General features: G+C 36.3%; 1 protein-coding gene across 1 annotated transcript in view; it reads left to right on the top strand.

Moving 5' to 3' along the window:
• Positions 1-23,721, top strand: part of LOC107709693 (rho GTPase-activating protein 33-like) — a 75,162-nt gene that overhangs the window by 28,054 nt on the left and 23,387 nt on the right. Inside the window, exons 2-16 of the mRNA XM_016514282.1 lie at positions 4,291-4,359; positions 11,090-11,294; positions 12,618-12,702; positions 14,594-14,680; positions 14,879-15,016; positions 15,326-15,418; positions 15,824-15,946; positions 17,628-17,705; positions 17,794-17,875; positions 18,061-18,126; positions 21,568-21,717; positions 21,799-21,901; positions 22,097-22,241; positions 22,761-22,843; positions 22,965-23,072. Coding sequence (XP_016369768.1) covers positions 4,291-4,359; positions 11,090-11,294; positions 12,618-12,702; positions 14,594-14,680; positions 14,879-15,016; positions 15,326-15,418; positions 15,824-15,946; positions 17,628-17,705; positions 17,794-17,875; positions 18,061-18,126; positions 21,568-21,717; positions 21,799-21,901; positions 22,097-22,241; positions 22,761-22,843; positions 22,965-23,072 — 1,615 coding nt within the window. The remainder of the gene's footprint in view (positions 1-4,290; positions 4,360-11,089; positions 11,295-12,617; positions 12,703-14,593; positions 14,681-14,878; positions 15,017-15,325; positions 15,419-15,823; positions 15,947-17,627; positions 17,706-17,793; positions 17,876-18,060; positions 18,127-21,567; positions 21,718-21,798; positions 21,902-22,096; positions 22,242-22,760; positions 22,844-22,964; positions 23,073-23,721) is intronic.

The following is a 23,721-nucleotide window of genomic DNA, read 5'->3' on the forward strand; positions in this document are numbered from 1 at the left end:
TTTGCAAATCCTCGGTTTGTACTTCTAATTCGTGACCGGCGTTTTGTTTTGTTCTCTCTCCACATTCGTCACTAATCACGCAACGCCAACGTCTTACATCATCCGCCGGAACGGCTTCCGCGTATGACAGGTAACGGAAGTGAGAGAAAAGTGTTTATTACGTTTGTAATATGGATATTTTTCTTACAAAAACACATGGATTCGCTACAGGCTGTACACCTAGGATGCCTCGAGGGTGAGTAAAACACAGTCTAATTTTCATTTTTGGGTGAACTAACCCTTTAAGCCTTAAAATATAATTAAGGCATTTTTTCACATTTCATTCAATTAACAAGGAATAATAATATTTTATCATTTCAATTTATATGCATCAATACATCGTATAGAAATATGTACAATACATAGTATAGCAGTATTTATCCACATAATTTTACTAAAAATTTGTAATATTTAAAACATGCCAGACAGTAGCTATGTTTCCATCCAGAGATGCGAGTTTAACTTGCGCAAAACTGGAATATCGTATAAAACATTTGCAAATAAGCACCGTTTCCATCCAATGAGTCAAAGAGAACAAAATCGTCACTTCCTGATAAACTGGCACTAAATATCTCTAAGAAAACTAGGAGAAGCCACTGAATATAATAATTTTCATATGTAATAAATTACTTGCGCTTCAGGGAGAGTAGACGTAACACAGTAATTGCGGTCATTGCTTTTAGAGGTGGATGCCTGCTGTTCGGGAACTCAGTCATGTAAGACAGTAATTATACAGAAATACTTTGATGACAGACTTTCCTCAGGCATTTCAGAACGACCAAAACAACATAATAGATGCTGTGAACGAGACCGGTCCGCTGGTTAGTCAGTTTATTCCGTCTCATAGCGCAAAGTCACATGACTTTTTCAATGCACATGGTGGAATTTATTCGGTAAATGTGTTTCCATCGTAGTTTATGCACATTTTTTCTTATCAAATAAAAAGTTTATCCTACTCAGTTAGGGCTGTGCAAAAAATCTAATGTGATTTTCATGCGCATCTCGTCAGTAAGATCTCAAAAACGATTTTGTGTAGCTTGTCAGTGAACTACGGCTCTGTGTAGTAAATGCCGCTCCATCTGAAAGCACGTGCTGGAGATTTACTACTAATCACCAGAAGCAGCTTTACTGATGAGATTCACATGAAAATCGCATTCGATTTTTTGCCCAGCCCTATACTCAGTTGTGCGCATAAGTTTTTTTATGCGCATTTTAGAATTTATGTGCATCTTGGCGTTTACATCCAGCGTTTTTTTAATGCGATAATCCAAAATGCGCATAAAAATAGGTGGATGGAAACATAGCTAGTGACTTCTGTGAACATTTTTGAATAATGATGCATTTGAATTGTTAAAATGATTTGAATCATTAGGAATTGATTCATTCAAACAGATTCATGGCAATGAATCAAACCTCTTTAGGGAACATAATAGCGAAAAAAAAGTGTATTAAAATCACAACAGATTCATGATGTTGCTTAATTATATAATTATAAACCATTCAGAAGGTTGAGGTTGGTAACATTTTTTTAAATGTTTTTGAAAAAAGTCTCATGCCCATTGAGGCTGCATTTATTTGATCAAAAATAGTACAAACAAACAGTAATATTGTTAAATATTATTGCAATTAAAAAAATAAGATTTCTATTTTAATATATTTTAAGATGTAATTTTTTTCCCTGTGAGGCAAAGCTAAATTTTATGTTACATGATCATTCTAAAATGATGATTTGCTGCTTGCAAAGCATTTCTTAATATTATCAATGTTGAAAACTCAGCATTTATTTGGAATAATATCTTCTGTAAAAATGACTTCACTTTCAATTTTGATCAATTAAATGTATCCTTGTTAAATAAAAGGATTAATTTCTTAAAACAAAAAAAGCTTATGGACCTCAGACTTTTGAATGGTAATATATATATTAAAAATATTTAATATATCGACATAGCCCTAATCATGAATCAGACCAAAATAACTGAATCAAATTAAACTTTAAAATGCCTGAATTGAATCATTAGGATCATTGAATTGAATCATTATTAGAGCAAATATTTACACCCCTTCTCGCAAGGTCAAATGGCACAGTAGTGTTTTGTGTACATGCGTGTATCTGTTTGTACAGCAGAACTACTCATGATCTGACAGCACAGAGAGATGGCGGGAGGAAGTGACAACAATAGTGTGTGTGTGTGTGTGTGTGTGTGTGTGACCCGTTTTATCCAGCGCACCCACAGGCAGACTTCACAGCGTGTGCTTTGCTGGACGCAGCTCGGGCTGTGCGTTTCTAGTGTGGTTAATACCAGAACACCTCAAACACTATATGATACTTACTCAAACACAGACCACTGTTCGTTTGAATATTTTTCTCTCTACATCCATCCTGGTTTCTTTATTTAGCAGCCATGTGGTTTCACCCTTCACACACACACACACACACACTGAGCCTTTCTTCATGACCAATGCCAGCGCTGTTACTATAGAGACGCTGCCCACATGATGGTACGGACTTTGACAGCACGACTTCGCAATAATAAGCCTCTCTCGCTCTTGTCCATATCAGCACAATTCAGCCACGTTCAAACGACAGCTGACAATTGCTAGCAGTGTTGCTATGGTGACCCACAACCATCCCCTTAGTGTAAATGTACTGGTACTATGCTATACTGGTACTGGTACTGCATTTGTATTTGAATAGCATGAGGTAATGCCTATTTTTGGATGATTAAATACTTTACAAATAAAGGGTTGCTAATTTAGTTTCTGTTACATTTTGTAACCAGTCTCATTTATAATAATGTTCTAATAGTCAAGTAAGATTGCTGTGGATATACTGAAATTCCTATTTCTCAGAAAATTAGTTTATCTAGTAGGATATTTTTTGTTCCTTATTTTAATTTTTTTATTAGTCATTTTATAGTAGCTTAGATGGATGACTAAAGATTTATTTCTATTTTATGTTTAAGTGTTTTATTCTATTTATATTATCAGCCAAGTCAAACAATAGACTGATATTTTCATTTTAAAATTGATTTTTAATATTAAAATATTTTTAAATACTAATAACCATTTCTGCTTTGTTGATAATTGGATGTTAGTTTCCTGTACAAAACTTTAAAATCATCTTTTAGAAGTCTAGATGTAAAGTGCTTTCTATTTTTTACTTTTTTGTTGTTGTAAATTTTAAGTAAGTAATACATAAAATAAGTACCTGTTTATCTAGCTAGATTCTGATCATTTTTTCTTTATTTTTGGCTGTTTGGGGAGTAAGACCTGAATGTGCTCCAAACGACTATAAACACACATGTAATGGTGCATGTTGCATTATCAGCAAGCATTATTCAAAGAAGTGCTATGGCACAAGTTAGGATAAACAAATTCCTTCTGTGGTTAGTTTTCTCTTTCAGGAGAACTAATGTCATGGCAGAGCACGTGTTTGTAGATCTTCTTGCTAAGCAAGTTAAAATGATATACTGAGGTTTGTTGCTACCAGAGTAACTCAATAACACATTTATTATGTACAGCGGACCAGCATGCTTGCAGTGCCTTGGCTAAGCATTCATGTTTGTGTACTTAAGTAGGCTTCTGGACTTAAAGTCTTTGTTAACTGGCTGAACTTAGCGCAACTCTCACACGGGCTGAAAAATGCTTCCTACAAAAACACAGTTCATTCCTACATCACTCGTTGCCATGGTTGCAGAATACTCCCCATACCAGAGAATTCCTGCCTGAAGGTCTCATGGATTCTTTGCGTTTGTTTACTGCAGTCTGCAGTTCAGCTCTACATGAGACTGACCTCGTAAAGCACACGGCCTTTCACATCATTACTGGAGTTTATTTCAATTCATTTACATGTTAATTAAAGACATACTCTTAAAATATTTCGTGCACGACTTTTATTTCTCTTGCTGGCCAGACAAAACATATAAATGTCAGGATGGTTCAATTATTGTGGTGCTAAAATCCAGTTTTAAACGGCAAAAGGTAAAACCTCGGCTTGAGGTGAATAAAACTATAGTGAAAAACTAAATATGAATATGTCCACTAGTTGCACATTTGCTAATTCCAGCTGATGCAATGTGTCTTCCTCTCATATAAGCCATCCTTACTGTTTTTGCTGTTGTCATGCTGGCTCATTCATGCATTTTCATAATCCACAGTGTTTGGGTTATGGCAGCTCCTTGTGTGTATAAGATTATAATGCAGACTCATGGCTGACATTAAATGGCCTTTATTCTCCTTTTCTGTGTCAAGTGTCAGGACCCCAGTGGGTTCGGAAATGCGCCATGTTTGTGAGAACGATGAGCCTGGCAGACATGTCCGGTAAGTGCCGCTCCGCAGCCAAAAGCACTTCACGCACAGGATGGGATCAACTCTGACTCCATTTATACAGTTGTGCACTGAGCGAAAGGAACAGTAAACTGATAAAACACTGCATTAAGATGATTCAGATGCATTTGACGGATCACAGTGTTTGAACCCATCCTCTTAACTGTGCATGTCGCTTGCGCCTTATTGGGTCTCATTCACTCACAGTTGTGATGTTTTTTTGTTTTTTTACCCTCATTCTACTGTTAAGAAATCCAGATTATTCTAAATGAGGGAGGGTGTGTCTACAGCAAGTAATTAGTATAAAACATGCTCATGCCCTCTGCATATGCTATTTTTTTAACATATCCAATTTCAAAAATAGTTAAAATTCACAAAAAAAAAAAATCGTTTTTTTTTATGTATATAGTCTTATAGACAGCATTATTGGCAAATTTAATTCAGTAACATATTATATTATCCTACATTATATTATATTATGTTATGTTGTATTGTTATATTATAAGAAATTGAGTAACAGTAAGTTTATTTAATGTTGTTCTGTTTCATTGTGAATTTCAAATAAATTTAAGTAATAAAATTAACTTGTATATATCTTTCCACATGAAAATGGTTAAAACGCAGGTTGTACACAGAAATACATGCATATGCATGGTTAGTGAATGAGACTCATTATATCTTTTGTTTGTGTGGGCATGTTTTGTGTCCCTTTTTTTGCCTTCCCTTCTGTATCTTACTTCTGATGTCTGACTGAGTTGGAGCTCTTGTTTGTGAGTTGTCTGTGCGTATCTTCTGGAAAGCAGGTGAAAAGACAGGTAAACTGTGTATAGCATCAACTGGTCATTGATTATCGGATAACCAGAATAGGCTTTGAGAGGTCAGGACTTTGTGTTCTGATATGTAAATATCCAGGTTCAGATGGGATGTTCAGAAGTTGTGGCCTATAGAAAGGCAAAGCATTTATTTCAGATGGAGGGATCTAATTTTTAAAGTCACCATGAAATCAAAACTGACCCGATTTACCTTCTTAAGGCATATTGCGTCTTATGCATTTTCGGCTGATGTCATCCTTCTTATTTTGTAACTCCTCTTCTTTAACCTGTTGGTCTCATTCAGATATGTAGCATACATTTTTATCCTGTTTCGCTCAGAAATATGACAGATGCCTGTTGAGAACCACAAACAGAGGCCTGCTAGATCAACGCTGAGGATTTTTTCATCTTAAGTCATTCAGCCAATAGTTTAAACGAAGGCTGCAAGATTTGAGGAGGAAATGTATTTTTCTGATTAAAAATTGCCATTTAAAATGCAATTTAAAAAATCCAAGTGCTTGTTTAAAGGGCTGTACAATATGGCCAAAATTTTGTGATTATACATCGATATTGCTATAAAACAACAACAACAGCAATAATGATGAGTTATTATTGTTATTACTACTGAATAAAACTAAATCATTGCAATAGTAATATATACTCTAAATAAAAAAATCAAGTAATTAAGAAATATAATATACTAATTTTAGTACAATACTAATATGTATGGCCTTCTTAATATCTTAATTTTTGAATGTTGAACTTTTATTTTGAATCACAGCCTTATTGATGAGCACACTAAGCCGCTAAGGCATATTTCAATTTTGTTTATATTTTGATTGATCGAGCAGCCCTAGTTTAAACTGGGACATATTTATGTTTCTTTACTGAACTGTCAGGACACACCTAAATAAGAGCGCCTGAACATCCCTAACATGTCCAAAAACGAGTGGAGAGAACGGCACAAATGCTCTGTCATATGAGCAGCCCTTCTCTTCCTGCGAACAGCTGAGGAGTTACAGAGGCCTGGCGTTAACCCAGCATTCAGATCGCCACATCAAATATTCAACAGGTGCCTCTGAACGTGAGCTGAGACGGTAAGAAAGGCGAGATAGACGAATATGTGAAGAGAGAGTGGGTTTATGCTTATGGGAATCTCCAAGGAAAGCCCACCCATCCGCACGTATCTGTGGAGGGTCCGACTGCAGGAGAATGAACTCTGATGCATCTGAATCGGTGAAACGATGACGTAGGGAGGTGATGACAGCTTAACGACCTTGTTGACCTCCATAGTTCTGCCTCACATTATCAACAACAGAAGAAATGTTCAAGAGGAAGAGAATACTCAAGGTATGAAGCAATCTGAGAACAAGGAAGATTCAGAATTTGAATGTGGAAATATTTACCTAGTTGGCTCAGGGTTTAATTGGTTAGTTGGGTAATGGATTATGAATTTGTGTGCTTTTATGTTTTTAACATGTAACATTTGAATCAGCTGTCAAGAGCAGCTTACTGTATGTTGTATTCAACAGCGTCTGTCAGAGAAACATAAACCAGTCATGGAGAACATGTATGAGGTTACCACAAGAGAAATGGCATGGATTGACGGTTTTCCAGGCTTTACTGACTAGTTAAGAAGGTTTGATGTGGTAGAAAAGTAGACTAGTGCAAGTTTTATCGTCCAGCAGAGAATAGGTGCACTAGATGGACTAGATGTTTATCTCAGGTGAACCTGTATGCCAGCCGCCAGGTGTGTTGTTTGCTGTAAATCCTACAGCGGGTCCGCTAGGTGCGTGTTTGCATAACATCACTGCGGCCTTGGTTAAAACCAGCTGTGTTTACCATCTCTACATGCAGTATTACCCACAGCGTTGTATGTGGAACACTTGAAGGTTGAAATGTAGTCTTTATTGTGGGTTGAATAAAAGCTTGCTGCCTCTTTGGAGATCCAGGCATGTTTTGTTCGGCACTGTTACAGGGGGCTTTTACAGCTGGACGGGCGAGTCTCGTGTGGTTTCAGCACACAATATGCAATGAAACTTGGACCGTATTAGTTTAATGATCCATCTGCCTTTTGCATTCAACGGATATTTAACTATGTTGAGTAGAAGTAATATTTTGAAGTTCTTTAAATTTGCTTCATTTGCAACTAAGGGTTTTTAAGCATATTATACTGTTTTATGTAGTGCTGGGCAGTATACCGGTTCATACCGAATACCGGTGTTTATTTTTGTTATGATATGAATTTTTTAAATACCGCAATAAAGTATGTCGCTTAAACAACGTTCGGAACGCGACGCTGTTTGAAAGTTGTCCCTTTTCACTGTTGGACTGTGGTGAGGGAACAGCTGTATGTGTTACTAAGCGTGAAAGTTCAGAAACTGAAGCTGTAGAACTAATAGAACGTGATGACACACAAGAACTCATCCACAATATCCACATTGACCGCCACAAATATCCACCGCCCCCTGCCATCAGCTCCCGTGTCTCACACACACGCACAGGCGTGACTTTAGCACTAGATTTAGCAACTTTCAGACCCTTTTAGTGGCTTTTTTCCATAGAATATTCATGCTATAAAAACTATTGTTCAAAAGTCTGGGGTCTGTAAGATTTTTAAAAATATTTATAAAAGAGGTGTCTTACTCACCAAGGCTACATTAATTTGATCAAAAATACTGTAAAAACAATAAATATTATTACAACTTAAAATAACTCTATATTCTATTTATGTTCTGTTCTATAAATATTCTATTCATATATTTAAAAATGTAATTTATTCCCATGATGCAAAGCTAAATGTTCAGCATCATTACTCCAGTCTTCAGTGTCACATGATCCTTCAGAAATCATTCTAATATTCTATTTGCTGCTCAAGAAACATTTCTTATTATTATCAATGTTGAAAACAGTTGTGCTGCTTAATATTTTTGTGGAAACTGAATTTTTTTTCAGAATTCTTAAATGAATACAAAGTTATAAAGAGCAGATATTATTAAAATATAAATCTTTTGTAATGTTATAAATTATATAAGTTATAAATGTCTGTCTTTTTCAATTTAACATGTCCAAGCTGAAAAAAAAAAGTTTATTTATTTTTAAATCTTACAGACCCCAAACTTTTCAACAGTAGTGTACTTCTATATTTCTTTGCATGTCAGACCAGACCTTTCAAAGCAACTTAAAATGGCATTCTCAACATATTTAGCTTCTGTGATGTGGTGTATTTCTGAGTGAAACACAATATTCAGAAGGGAATACTTAGGCAAGCGTGACTATTACTGTTGCTTATCCTCATGGTTAGGGATTTGACAAACCCTGAGCCATATCTAGAGACCAAAATATCTTAGTCTTGGGCCGAAAAGCAACCATCCAGAACAGCCTAACAACAGCATAGCAACTTTTTTTTTTTTTACAGCAAGCATTATTCATATTTTCCTTCTGTATATATGTTCTAAATTACGTTGGCTATTATCATATTTCCCTATCCTTGATGCCAGCAAAAAGTAATTTCAGTTGGAGAAATGCATTTATATTTTCATGAAAGATTGCTGAATCATATTCAGTAAGACCAGGGACATGTATTAAGAATGTAAATGGGGTCTGTTTTATTTATATTAATGCAATGGAACAAAAATAGTTTTGACAGGGAATTTTGTCAGTTTTTAACAAGATACACGATAGTGTCTAAAAATGATTTCGCTGCAGGAATGTTGACTACCTCAATAACCCTTGTGTCAGTCAGGGACAGAGAGGGAACGTTGCTTAATAATGACTGACACACAATCAGTGTGACTCCAGTTGATATCTCCAGACAGGGCTATGCACAGTGGTGTTAGTGTGCAATACATTTCCACTGATTTATAGGCGAGACATTGACAGGCAGCTCTTCTCACTGTCACTGATTTGGCCGACATCTCTCCTCTGAGATCTCAGCTGATCCTCAAGACGTGTGCTGTGAAGGCCGAGATATCAACGGATTGAGGGATGTGTGCTCAATCCAAAGCCGAATGGAGAGGTGGGGTTCTGGGAGCAGGTTGAGTCGGAAGGAAGCAGGGCTATTATATTTTTGGAAAATGTTTATTTTTTATATTACTTTAAATTTCTGTTTTATTTAGATTAATTCTTCCTAAATACTTTTTGTAATTGTAAAATGGCCAATTTGAGTTTTTTAAGTCACTTTTTTGTGTTTCGTTCAAGTGCTAATATTATTTTTATTTTATTTATTATTTCTAGTTTCTCTACTTTAAATAAATAAATATATATATATATATATATGGCCAGTTTAAGTTTTTATAAATTTTATTATTAGTTTTTACCTGTTTTTATTTTGTTTGTATAATTGGGAAATGGCAAATTTTAGTTTTGTATTATTGTTTCTCAGTATTTATTTTTTTTAGTATTTATTTGTTTATTTAAATTTTTTTTGTATTGTTTTCAATGACTAGTATTAGTTTTAGTTTCACTCTTAATTTCACTAGATTTTTTTTTTTATCTTTGATTGTATTTTTTTAATTTTCAGTTTCAGGTTAGACTTTGTTTTATTTATTCATAGATAGTTATTTTGTTCATGTTATTAGTAAATGGCCAGTTTAAGTTTTTATTTTGGATTGTATTTCAAAGTTTTAGTTTCAGAAGTGATTGTATCTTTTGTGGTCGGTGTGTCAGTGCTTTCAGCTTTGCTTCCTTGTCTCCTCTAAGAATTGCAGCATGCAAATCAAACACAATATTTGTTTACACGGCACCTGTGCTTGTACTTTGTAGTCTGCTTAGTTATAGAATTAAGCACACATACTGAGGGGTTTATTGTTATCATTGAGATTATATAGGATTACATTAAGTGCACACACTAGGGGTGGAACGGTTCGCGGGAAAAAATCGAACTGTACGGTTCTCCACACATGGTTCGGCACGCGCAAGGACCGCGGTTCAACTTAAATCTGACAACGCATCTGTAATATGGTTTCTTATAAATAACATGTAAAAAAAAACAGGGTTCGGCTAATGTATGTTTCTGTTGACGGATGCGCATTCTGGCTTCCCAGTACATTAAAATTACTTTTCATGTTCTTTGCTTTAAAGCGAAATATTACAATATATATTTTTATATTTGTACTTACAGGTTTTTCAAAAATATTAAATCTACTTCAAAATTTCACGTTTAATCCAATGCGTTACTTGTCAATTCTTTGTAAATATTTGTGAAATTTACAAGCAATTTCTGAGTGAAAATTGCTTTTAAAAGTAAATCCTACACCTAATTTTTTTCAGTGCATGACCTTAAATAAACAATAACTGTCCGATTTTGGCTACTCAATGACTAGTGTGTGTGTGTATATACATACATACATATATATATATATGTATATATGTGTGTGTGTGTGTGTGTGTGTGTATTCCAATAAAATGTCATAAAAAAATTTCTAAAAACTCCAGCACTGTAATACCAATGTGTCACCTCACAGTGATTGGCCTCTCTCTATATCTTTTTTTTTTTTGCCTTTTATTTATACAATGTACATATTCTCTTGATGCTCTTATCGCTTGCTGTGCACTGCCATCAATCACAAATCTCAAATCTTATTCTCATTTGCCATAGAGGTTTGAAAATGGCCGCTTAGATCACACGCCAATGGTCAAAGTGTGAAGATGAACCCATGCTGCTCTACACTGATCACCCATTTTGAAAAAATTGTTTGATGTAAATGCTTGGCTTTTATTCTAAATGAGGCCAGAGGTCAGCAGACAACAGTCCCGGTCTCTTCATAAGCTTCTTGCTGCTCCCTTAGTGCTTTTCTTAGTGTGATTTGAACATTAAAATCAAAGTGACTCTTTGAATCTTCAGAGAATCTTTTCTGTAAAATCACTGCTGATTTAGGATTTATAATCTATTTTCTCCAAAGTATGTTGAGTATCTTTGAATTCAGATGATGTCGAAACATGGATGACTTTGATCTTTGTGTTGTTGCGTGGACCCATCAAAGCATACAAATTGTTTCTTCTACTCTCCTACCTCATTATACAGGCTCGAAGCACTGATAATCTGGAAAGTTCTGGGGAGCCTGGGACCCGATCGGTGGGAACCTCAGCCAACTCGAAGGGGAAGATGAGCAAAAGGTGAGAAAGTGAATGTCTGTCCATCAGTAGTTTTTAAGCTAGATCTTTTGGTGCAGACATATATTCATTTGATGTATTAAATATGGGCCTGTGAAATCCTTTTTTTTTTTTTTTACACCTTTATTTTTATTTATATAATAATTATATTTATTTTATATAATTATTTTTTCCACTTTAATATTTTGAAATCTGTTTTAATGAATTAATTACATTTTAATAACAATAATAACAATTAACAATAACTGCCCTACGAAAGTCTTTTATTTTGTGTTTATGATTTCATGCAAATGTATTATCAAAACGGTGGTAATTAATTCATAAAACTTTAACAATTTAATTCATCTTTAGAATTTGTCAAACAAAGTGATGCACAGATGTTTACTACGAAAAATGAAAATTGTGTAATATTCCTTTAAAAAAAGTTTTAATGAGTGAGCTAGAGCATCTCTGGAGATGAAGTTTCATGTCCTCATATATGAGATGTCAGCCACTGAAAACACCACGAGCGTCACGTGTGTATGAGAATGTGTAGTAGACATGTAGACTTCATATCTCAATAGTAGTCTTTTTGCAGTTTGATTAAGTGTATATCCTTTTGATTTGTTGATCTAAATTTTGTAAAATTCCTTGACATTCCACATTATACAGTAAATTTCATTGTTATGACTGTCCTTGTTTTCCGCATCAGGGAAATCATAGGGCTCTATTTTAAAGCAGCTTTCTTAACTAAGGTTCCCACCTTGCAACCACACCCTTGAATTGTAACCCAGACCCTCAAACTCAGGTTAAGAGCAAGCAATTGTAACAAAGAGTAAAATAGCCTTAAAGGTTTTAGACCCAAAAAAGACGGACTTTATTTTGGTTTAATAGTTGATAAAGTGAAGGGCCGCTTCAGGTTTGTCGAGCTCTGAACACACTGTAAAACAGGAAGAACTGAGTTTCACTTCCCTCTGAAATAACTGATAATGGGATGCAAAGTTTCCCTGTGGTGTCTATGAGTAGCTTACTGAAAGCTGCCCTAGAGGGCTTCTACATTCTGTCTAACTTGAAAATACAAACTAGAGCTGAAGAAAATGTACATAGTACTGTCCTGTGTGTGGGTGTTTGCCAGAGCATTGAGAAGGCTGTAGGATGTTTCTGTGAGATTTGTTGTTTTCCAGATGAAAATCCTAAGGCTGAGCAATAGTGCCTCTTGCCATGACTAATTTGATTAAACAGAAAATTAATTTTCTCTACGTGTAGCCTAACTTATAACACACACAGCTCTCTGTGATGAAAGTGTATGGTGTGTTAACTCGTTTGGTCCTTTGCTTGTGGTTCCAGGCTTTCTGTTGTGAAAGGTCACTTCCCCAAGCTTGTTGACTGTGCCCACTTTCACTATGAAAATGTGGACTTCGGTTCTATCGAGGTAAGATCTTGTTGAACAGAAGTTTCTTGGCTTTCCAATAAAATGTTAGGTGCAACATCATATTGAAGGATTTTTGGTCACGTTTATGCCCAAAATAAATTTCATAATAAATAAATATAAAATAATTATTATAAATCATTTTTATATTAAATGTATTTATTTAGTAAGAAAGAAGCATCAGCATCAGCTTCTTCTTATTTTTATTATTATTTACATTATTATTTTGCCCAAAAGAAGGTATTTTATGTCAGAAGCACAATTATGATACCTTAAAATACTATTCAATGCATCCATAATTTGCCATATTTAGGAGTGAAAAAGATTATTTACCTGGAATGACGTAAAACGTAATTTGAAGCTATGGTATTATTGATTAATATTATTTTGTCCTGCATAAATGACCTTTAGAAATGTGGTTTCATCTTTTACATTTTGATGAAAGATAACATGCAATAATGAATTGTGCACGATAAAAGACCAAGAACATCCATTACATAAAATGTATTTTTATTAGTAATATACATGTTCATTTGTCAAGATGCATCACGGTTAGAGTCTGGGTGATATCAGAATACAGTCGGATCATCTCCAGGGCTGATACAGACCCTTGCTTTGTGACCTTCAATAACACACACACACACACACACACACATTCAGATTCTGTGTTTGTGTGCTCTGATAGGGAAGAGGAAACATTTACTTTATTCAAAGTTACACAGCAGTATGTCAGAGCTCTTCTCATATAAACCGCCGGCCACAAAGTGCTTTATGTCTAAAATCTGTGATCCATTTAAGAAGGTTTACAGCCATAATGATTCTCCATTCATTCTCAAAATGTAATTCACTTGCCCTATTGCATTGTTTTGTGTGTTTGTGCTGCATTTTGTGCTTATAATGACAGAGTGCCATACACACACACACACACACACACACTTGAGAGCACCTGGAGTGCACTGACCGCACAACATGACTGGAGTGGGAGTTTGTCTCATTAGTGTCTAAACCCCCTGAAGACAAAAATACTACTGTGTAAATTTTATATATATTTATATAAGTCTTTTATGCTCTCCAGGGCTACATTTGTTTGATTTAAAATACAATAAAAACAATAATATTGTATTATTACAATTTAAAGTTTTCTATTTAAATATATATAAACAGTCATGCTGCTTTATATTTAATATATCCTTGCTGAATAAAGGCATTAATATTTACATATATATTTATATATATATATACTGCCCCCAGACTCAGGTAGTTTTGTATAAAACAGTAAGTAGCTTTGAATAAAAGTGAGTGACAACTTACATCTCACTGATTACAGTCATTTTCAAAGCAATGAGGAAGTTTGCATGCTACATGGATATGAAACAGCATTTTGGTGACTGAATTATTATGAAGGGATGTTCCCAGCTTCTCATAAACGGTCATGTGTTTGAGAGTAGCTGTATCTCATCAAATGTGAGTAACAGGCAATTTTCTAGTAATTCATATGTCCAGACTGAAAGCAATGTTACAGTCGATACAATTCAGGGCATGTTTTGGTGTTTAAGTTGTTGCTTTCAACTCAACCCTGTAAGCTCAAGCATAAATGCACAATTATGATGGGATGCAGGTGCATGATAAAAGTAACACCCATTGAGATACATATCTAATGATAAACTTGACAGAAGAAAGGAACAGTGAACACAACACAGTGAACACAAAACCAGCCTAATTTATACAAGGCTAATCAACTAGTTGTTCTTACAATGTAATAAGTGGTTATAGTGAAAATATGCAGTCTTAAATGATGATGCAAGACCGTGAACGTTCCCATTAAACATTTGTTTATGTGTTCTTGAACTTCTTCGCACCTTCATGAATTAATGTCTGCACTTTACACCTTCAGCTTCAGTTTGCCAATGAGCAGAGCGATGCCAGCTGGACCTCAGGCAGTGCCAAAGATCTGGTTTTCCTCGTGCAGGTGTCCTGCCAGGTGAGTGGGCACACATGCCCCAGTCAGTGCTAATAATAAACACCCCCTCCTGGCACAAATAAAAACACGTCTGACCGTATCAAACGTGAAAGAATTCAGTGCACTACACATCGTTTTGCATCTTGCATCTTCCTCTCTTCTGTTGGCGTCTAATTTGTTGACTTTCCCCAACTCTCTCTCTGTCTCGCTGAAATCTAGGGTAAGACGTGGATGGTGCGGCGTTCGTATGAAGAGTTCCGGACGCTGGATGCTCACCTGCATCAGTGTATTTACGACCGCCGTTACTCACAGCTCTTGGCCCTTCCTGCCCTATGCGAGATCGGAGACCGGGTGGAGGTGAGCACGACTAGGCTGGCTACTAATGCTCCTTTGCACATTTAGCTTCAACGTAGCTCATGTTGTACCGCTAACAGAGATAGCTGCTCTGTATTGTGGTCATCGGCCAGTTATGTAGGTTGGTGTCCGGAATAAACATACTGACCTGAATCTTACTGAAATCTTACAGAAAATATTTTCATTTGAAAAAAAATCTGTCAGTTGAGCTTAACTCATATTGACCCTGAAACATTGCTTTAAATCAGTCTTTAGTGATACCTTTGACTGCTCAATGAATTTGCCGTTTGAACATGCATGTTGTTCACGCAGATCTTCACGCCACTGTTGTCGGAGTATCTGAACCGTCTCTCCATGATCGTGGACAATAAGCTGAACTGTGGGCCGGTTCTCTCCTGGATGGAGGTGAGAGACAAGCAGAGGAAAGAGAGATGCAAGAATGCAAACATACACTAGAGTAGATAGTTCACCCTCATGACTTTCCAAACCTGTATGCATTTCTTTCTTCTGTGGAATACAAAAGATGTTTTAAAGAGCATTTAAAACCAAACAGCACTGGAGCCCATTGACTTCCATTGCATGGGCAAAAAAAAGACAGTTCTCAAAATAGCTTCTTTTTGGAAAGACGTGAGCATGAAATACACATGCATCACAGGAGATTTTGTCAGTTTTCTCAACATTTTATACTTTTTGGTAATAAAATGGCAGAATCTGTTTGGCTAAGACATGTTTCAATGAATCTTGCTCTGAGATTTTGGCCACCTGAAGTCATGCAATGATACAGTTAATGGATTTTCATACTTTCTACAGATTGACAACCATGGCAACAGGTTCCTGCTAAAAGAAGAAGCATCTTTAAACGTCCCCGCCATCGCTGCTGCTCACGTCATCAAGCGCTACACTGCTCAGGCTAACGATGAGATCTCCATTGAGGTACTCAAACCTCTTACTTTTTTTCGCTGTGTTGATATATTTCCTTTTAAAACAGGACTTTGAGATGGGACATATGAAAGCTTTTAGCTTTTCAGAGCCAAAGCCAACTAGCTGCTTGCTCCATTCAGTGTTGTACATCAAACTATAGCATAAACTCCAAACTCTTCCGAAAGACCTTGTACCCAGTTTGAGTTCTCTCTTTCTCTTGTCCTGTCCTTATTCTGCACATGCATGCACAGCCTACCTGGTCCTGGGACACTGTTTCGTTCTCTCTGCTCTTCCTCCTCTGTCATGTCTATTCCTGTTCCCCTCCCTATACACTGCTCCATATACAGCATCTCTTTCTGGGCCAGAGAATGGGGTGACCCAAACTTAGAACACATTGAGGCCCCTTTTCTCTCTCTGTTTCTTTTTGTCTCTCTCTTTCTCTCTGTCCATCTGTCTGTCTATCACAGTTTAATTCTTTTGCATGCACATGACATTTTTTAAACTGATCTATTCTAGCAACCCTTTGAAACAACCTAGTAAAGCCTTAGCAACCACCCAGAACAACCTAGCAGCAACCTAGAAATCTAGCTAGCTGTAACCATGAAACAATGCCATACAACCCTCTCCGAAACCCTTAGCAACCAATTAGAAAAACCTGGCAGCTACCTAGCAAAGACTTAGCAACCATGTCAAGCACCTTAGCAGGGATAAATAAAGTCTGTAGAACGCCATAGCAACCTTTCTGAAACCTTTTGCAACCACCCAGAACAACCTAGCAGCCCCCTAGAAACGCCCTAGCAACCACTCCACGCACCTTAGCAACCACTTAAAAATGCTGTATTTATCTGTCTGTTTGTTGAATCTTTAATTGTCGAACGCTATAGCAACCTCTCCAAAACTCTTTGCAGCAACTAAGCAGAGCCTTAGCAACCACCCACAACAACCTAGCAGTCCCCTAGAAACACCATAGCAACCACTCCAAGCACCTTAACAACAACTTAGTAGTGATCTGTTTTTATGTCTTTCTGTTGAATCTTCCAGTCTGTCGAACACCCTAGCAGCCTCTCTAAATCCATTTGCAGCTGCCTAGCAAAGCCTTTGCAACCGCCCAGAACAACCGAGCAGCCACCTAGAAACACCCTAGCAACCAATCCAAGCACCCTAGCAACAGTTTAATAATGCTGTATTAATGCTGTATCAATCTGTTTGTCTGTTGAATTTGTAACATTTAGGCAAGGCTTTTTCAAGCCAAAATCAACATTTATCTCAACAAACTTTCCCTTTTTAGTTTCTCTTTTGTTGTTTTTCTCTTTTCTCTCATCTCAGGCTTGATTCTCGTTCTGTTCTCCACTGAGAGATAGGAACTGATATTTTTTTTTCTTCCTCTTTTTTAAAAATTTGGGTCAAAGTGTATTTCGTGAAATAGAAAGTGCAATAGAGATGTTAATCTGATTGTGACTGGATGTTGTTGAGAATATATGAAGTGTTTTGTCTGCAGTGCACATAATTGCAGCTGTTGACGTGCTTGTGGTTGAAAAATACGAACTCAATCTTCATCCTTTTCTAAGCTAATATACTTTTTTGAAGAGTTTTTTTGATGGTTTCAATGCACAAGTAATTTGCATGTGTATCTTACTTGTGTGTCTGTTTGTGGTCTAATTGCTTGTATGTGTCTTTGTTCCTCTTTCTAAAGGTTGGTGATATTTTGTCAGTCATTGACATGCCACCCAAAGAGGACACCACGTGGTGGAGAGGAAAGCATGGATTCCAGGTACCGTTCTAAACCTTAAGACCTGATTTGGACCATCTTCAGTAACACTGTAATCTTTGAGCCCAGCTTTCCCCTCTCTTTTCTTCAGGTTGGCTTCTTTCCCAGTGAATGTGTGGAATTAATCAATGAGAAGTTGCCACAGACGGTCAGCGCTCCTGTCAGTAAGCAAGGTATCATGCACACAGTCTTCTTCAGTATCAAGAGCTTAATAATAATAATTATTAATTATTAAAATAAATGTACTTCCAGAACCAATATTGCTGAGAAAGTGTTGTCCTTTCTGAACTCTTCTTGCTGGTTTATCAACGCTTCAGTGCACATAATTTTGGTTGTTCATCTTTATTGGCTTTTTCAGAAGTGGATGCGCTGGGCTCCAAACCTGGTGTTACCAACACGACTGGGCCTTCCTCTCCAACATCAGGTATGATTAATTATTTTTTATTATTATTATTATTTTTTTAACTTTTCAGTAGTTACAATTAGGGCTGGGTGTGGTATTAAAGTCACGATGAAACCACAGTTGCGGCAAATCTTTTCTTTTGTATTGTGACTTACAGCCAAGTGTAGCAGTATATCGAAAAAGAAAAAAAGATTCTGTGCATCTGTTGTTGATTAGATGTTGAGATGTGGGCATTGTACTCAAATGTGGAACCAAAAGTGTGCAAACTTCAGGAGCAGGTTTAAGCAGATTAACTGATTGGAGAAGTCCAGCATACATCATGGCATTTTAATTAAACCTTACAATTTCAAAGCATTTTCAATAAGATCTAAAAAATGCATTTAGGAAATATATTTTCATTTCATGCTGATTTTAAATGGCAATATATACTGCATTGTAGCTGCATTACCACCTTGGATGCGCAATATTTTTCTGTAATTGACAGTCTGGAGTCAGTTATTCCACCTATATACCATAGTTAACACACCACGAGACATTTGTTTTATTTCAAGACATTTTTAAATGTCTGTGACTGTCAGCTGTATTCGACAGTATCGTCTCTAATAATAGCATAGCTGTAAGTTTATCTGCTTCAAAAATAACAACGTTACCATTGCCACTGAGAAATGTCACACAGCTCTTAAATAACGAAACTGTTTTAATAAGTCACAAGTTTTGTGCAAGTGAGTCTGTAAGTGTGTGTATAAAAGAGAGAGAGAGAGCAGAGATAGAGCATGCATTCCATAGATAATAAAGGAAATGGTTTGTCATATTTATTTCAACCCCCTATGTGGTTTTTGTTCTCTAGTAGGCTGCAAGTGTCTTTGAAATAACTAAAATAATTTGGCAGTGTATACTGTGTCCAAATTGAATTGTTCTGCAGTCAAGAAACTACTTTAGCTGTGCATTTACTGACAAATATTGTCAACCAATCAGAATCACGCATGGTTAAAATAGTAATATTGTGAAATATTACCATTTAAAAGAACAGTTTTTTCCTAATTATTAGTTAGTAGTTAGTTTTAAAGTGTAATATATTCCTTTTTCACCACCATTACTCCAGTCTTCAGCATGATCCTTCAGAAATCATTCTAATATGCTGATTTGCTAATAAAGAAACATTTCTTAAAAATTATATATATTACTGACCCCAAACTGTTTGCACCAACCCTTGAAAATCCTACATCGGTCAGCCACTAATCATGAATAGCTGATATATCGCCCAGCCCTAGTTGTTTTTTTTCACAGAAATGCGTGCTTTGGTTACTTGATGTTCTAGTGCAGATGATATTGGCATGACTGCTGTTTTCAAGGTTATTTGTATGGCGATGAAAGGCACTGTAGTCAAAACAAATTTGTATTTAAGATTCTAGGTTGTTGTTTAGTCTGCTACATAACAGCAGCATCTTCTAATGAAATTCTTTAATGGTAAATTTAATAAATGCATTTGATGTTTCTGTCGATTGTGTTCCTTTCTTTTTCTCTCAGTTCTTCATCCTTGGTTCCTAAGCCTGGCTGGTAACAACTTCAGTGGGTTTACCTAAACTAACATTTCTGTATCCGCCTTTTTCTAACGCCTTCTATCCTTTGAGACAAGCAGGGTTTGTAACACAGATTGTGGTTGTTTATACAGCAGGCAGAGAGAGTGTGGGAGGTTCGGAGAGGATGAGCATGGGTGTTGGATGGTGAAGACACAGCAAAAATGTTGTATAATTCATTCAAGTGTTCATGTGGGAATCGTTTTGTAGCATCTGCTGAAGAATTACAGGCCACTTGTTGTATAAATGAGAATCTGTTAGTAGGCTGTGGGGATTGATTTTGATCATGCCCGATCTATGTGATATCGAACGTTTTAACACTGTGTCCTAACCAGGCGCGATGCAATGAGATTCCAGCAACAAACAGTGGAAAGGACTGTCAAAAATAGTTTCACTTAGAAACTTTGAAGAGATGGCCTAGTCACATCTTGTTAAGCCACGGCAATGCTAAATTTCAAAAAGTGCTGCTTTTTAGACCGCATTAATGATGACTTGCATAACCGACATGTTGATGTCTGCTGTACAGCTGCGAAAGGCCCTCATTTAACCTGTTTAACTGTTAACCTACATTTGTTTCATCCAGGTCACTGACCCTGAGGCTTGTGAAGTATCTATAGCAGTGGTTCTCAACCATGGGGTCAGGACTCACTAGGGGGCCTCAAGATAGATTTAAATAATTAAAATAAGCAAAATCATATTTCTTATCTTAAGAATTTCCTTAACAATGGCTATTTTTATTTAAGAACCAGGGTTGTTCAAACTGGATATAAGAGGGACTTTTGAAAGTGTGATTTCTAGACCTGGAAAAGTCATTGAAATTAAAGTCTCAAGTCATAGAATTACTATTATTATTTTTTATGAATTCTGTACATTTTGTCAAGCTCTAAAATATTTTATCAACTGTAAATTGCTATTTGTGAGTAAAAAAATGGTTGTAAAAACCTTGTAAGCACGAACTAGAACATTTATATAAATTAATTTGCAACAAAAAGTGTAAACCCTTAATAACATTCAATTACTGAAATGACGGAATTTAATTATTTTTGTTATTTATAATTATTTTAATATATTACTCCTTCTAGTTTCTCTAAAAAAGTTTGAAAATGAGCAGCTTTGAACTATGATTTAAAAAAGGTTGAGAACCACTGATCTATAGCTATATCGCCTATTCAGAGTAATATGGTTTTTCGACCTAGGGCTGATATATATGGAACACAACCTGCAGGAGTTGTACACTTCATAGATTAGAGCTTACTGGTTGGCCTTTTTAGGTGCATTTATTTGTGTGGTTTTCATCATTTAAGGGGTCAGAGTGCTCATGTGGAGGCTTCATTTGTATGTTCAATTCTCCTGTTAGTGAAGTTTGTAGGTAACTTTTTAATGAGATTGTGAATAATGGCGAGTGTATGAGGCCAGTCAGCCACCATATGAAATGTGGCTAATATAAACATGGCGAACAGTAGATGTAGCATTTTTCAGCCTCATATACCTCAGGAGTTGTTACTTAGCAGTTTAGAGATTTACAATCCCATTTATTTACATAAGTGTCAAAAAAGTCATTCATAACTAAAGGTAGGGGTTTTAAGTATATTGTGTATGTTTTATATTCATTTAAATGTAATATTTATTTTGCATAAATTCACTTGGAGATATTTTTTTATTTATTTTTATTCATTATTATATACTTAAAACCCCTTCTGTGTACTTCACGTGTTGTCTGTGTTTGCAGGTATCCTAAATGAACACACATATTATCAAGTGAAGTATATTTTACAGATACTCCCTGCTGAGTGTGTAGCGAGCAGTATACAATATGTAGTGTGTGAAAGTGTGCAGTCCATATTTTCATTTGCCTGATTAGCTCTCTGTCACCCCCTTTTGGTAGTGTCCAAAAAACACGGCAAGCTGATGGGCTTCCTGCGCACCTTCATGAAGTCCAGACCCACCAAACAAAAGCTAAAGCAGAGGGGAATCCTGAAAGAACGGGTGTTCGGCTGCGACCTTGGCGAGCATCTCCTCAACTCCGGCCAAGACGGTACAGAAACAGAGTATTTTCTTAATGTGCTTTGAGAAGGGAACATTGCAGAAAGTGTAATTTTGTGTAGTCAAATTTCAGTGCCGCAGGTCCTAAAGAGCTGCTCAGAGTTCATAGAGAAGCATGGTGTGGTGGATGGCATCTACAGACACTCTGGCGTGTCCTCCAACATACAGAAGCTCAGGTGTGTCCAATCATGTCCCAGATCCTGCCTTGATTTCCTTTTCAGCATTTTGAACAACATAATTTATTCTAGAAGTTTATATAAAGGTTATCTCTGATCACTCCTTTATTCTGTGCGCACTTTAAATGATAATTTATGTTAATTTATATGCATGATCGTGACATTTGTTCTCCTCTTGCATCTCATCCTGATCAGGCATGAGTTTGACAGTGAAAATGTTCCAGACCTGACGAAAGATGTGTACATGCAGGATATTCACTGCATTGGCTCGCTGTGTAAACTCTACTTCAGAGAGCTACCCAATCCTCTGCTCACGTACCAACTCTATGAGAAGTTTGCTGTAAGTCATTCTGGCTCTGTTAAATTATGTTCAAAGCTTCTGCAAAATTAGGGTTTCAAAACTATTTTTAACCATGGCAATATCACAATATAACTGATTTTTATTTATTTTTTAAATTTAAGATTGTGTGTTCCATTGTGTTCGTTAGAAGATATTTTTGTTTTCACAAAAAAATTAAGCTGCACATCGGTTTTCAACATTGATAATAACATTGATAACAACACTGATAATAACAAATCGGCATATTAGAATGATTTCTGAAGGATCATGTGACACTGAAGACTGGAGTAATGATGCTGACAATTCAGCTTTGCATCACAGGAATAAATTACATTTTAAAAAATATTAAAATAGAAAAGAGTTACTTGTAATAGTATATTTTTTTCACGATAATACTGTTTTAACTGTATTTGTGATCAAATAAATGCCACATAGGTGAGGGAGACTTCCTCTGTATAACTGGGCACCTTCAAGTAATGTTTAAGTTCCTAAGCGAGCTGTGTCTTCCTGTCTGTCCAGGAATGTATGGGAGAGATGACGGAGGAAGAGAGAATGGTGAAAGTACATGATGTTATCCAGCAACTTCCTCCTCCTCACTACCGGTAACCCCAATACTCACTACACATGGATCACAAGCAGTGTCACCTGTTATAGACATTGATGTGAAACTGCAGAAAGAGCTGTGTTTTCTGACAGTAAGTGATGTCTTTGTGTTTGTTTCAGCACTTTGGAGTACCTCATCAGACACCTGGCCCATTTGGCCACCTGCAGTGGAGAGACGAACATGCACATTAAGAATCTGGCCATCGTCTGGGCCCCCAACCTGCTCAGGTAACCCCTAACATGGAATTTTATCTACATAAATATTAGTGACGCAGTGGTGATAATATTAGTTTCGGTCAAAATTAATAATATTAGTGTATATTATATTATTATTACTATTATTATAAATTTTTATTTTTTTATTTTTCAAACTACCATCATCAGCCTGCTTATGGTTGATATTGGAAGCAGTTAAAGGGATAGTTCACACAAAGATGAAAATTCTGTTATCATTTACTGATGGGCGGTATATCGAGTTTGTACGATATATCGATATTTTCTTTATAAGCGATTCGATATGAGGCAATATCGTTTATCGATATACAGTAGGGGTTGAACGACTTCTGATTTTTTGAAGTCGACTTTTATGTGATGAAAGTCGAGTCGAAGTCGACTAGTCGCTGATGACGTCATTAATGAACAAATAAGTCTGGAGCTGTGACAAACAGCTTGTGCACAGCTATGGCATATGACACAGCGCTGCCCACATGTTTCTCCTCTTCAATTTTGAGCATCCAGTAATATTATCACACGTCTTGTGGAGCGCTTTCAGAGTATGCATTTATTTGTCATTTGAACTGTTTGGAAATGGAGCGTAAATGTGGAAGTCCTTCAAAGATTTCTTATCCTGTTGCGCCCTCTATAGGACCAGCGACTA

Source organism: Sinocyclocheilus rhinocerous, unplaced genomic scaffold (genome assembly GCF_001515625.1).
Source record: "Sinocyclocheilus rhinocerous isolate Xijiao unplaced genomic scaffold, SAMN03320098_v1.1 scaffold282, whole genome shotgun sequence".
NCBI lineage: Eukaryota > Metazoa > Chordata > Actinopteri > Cypriniformes > Cyprinidae > Sinocyclocheilus > Sinocyclocheilus rhinocerous.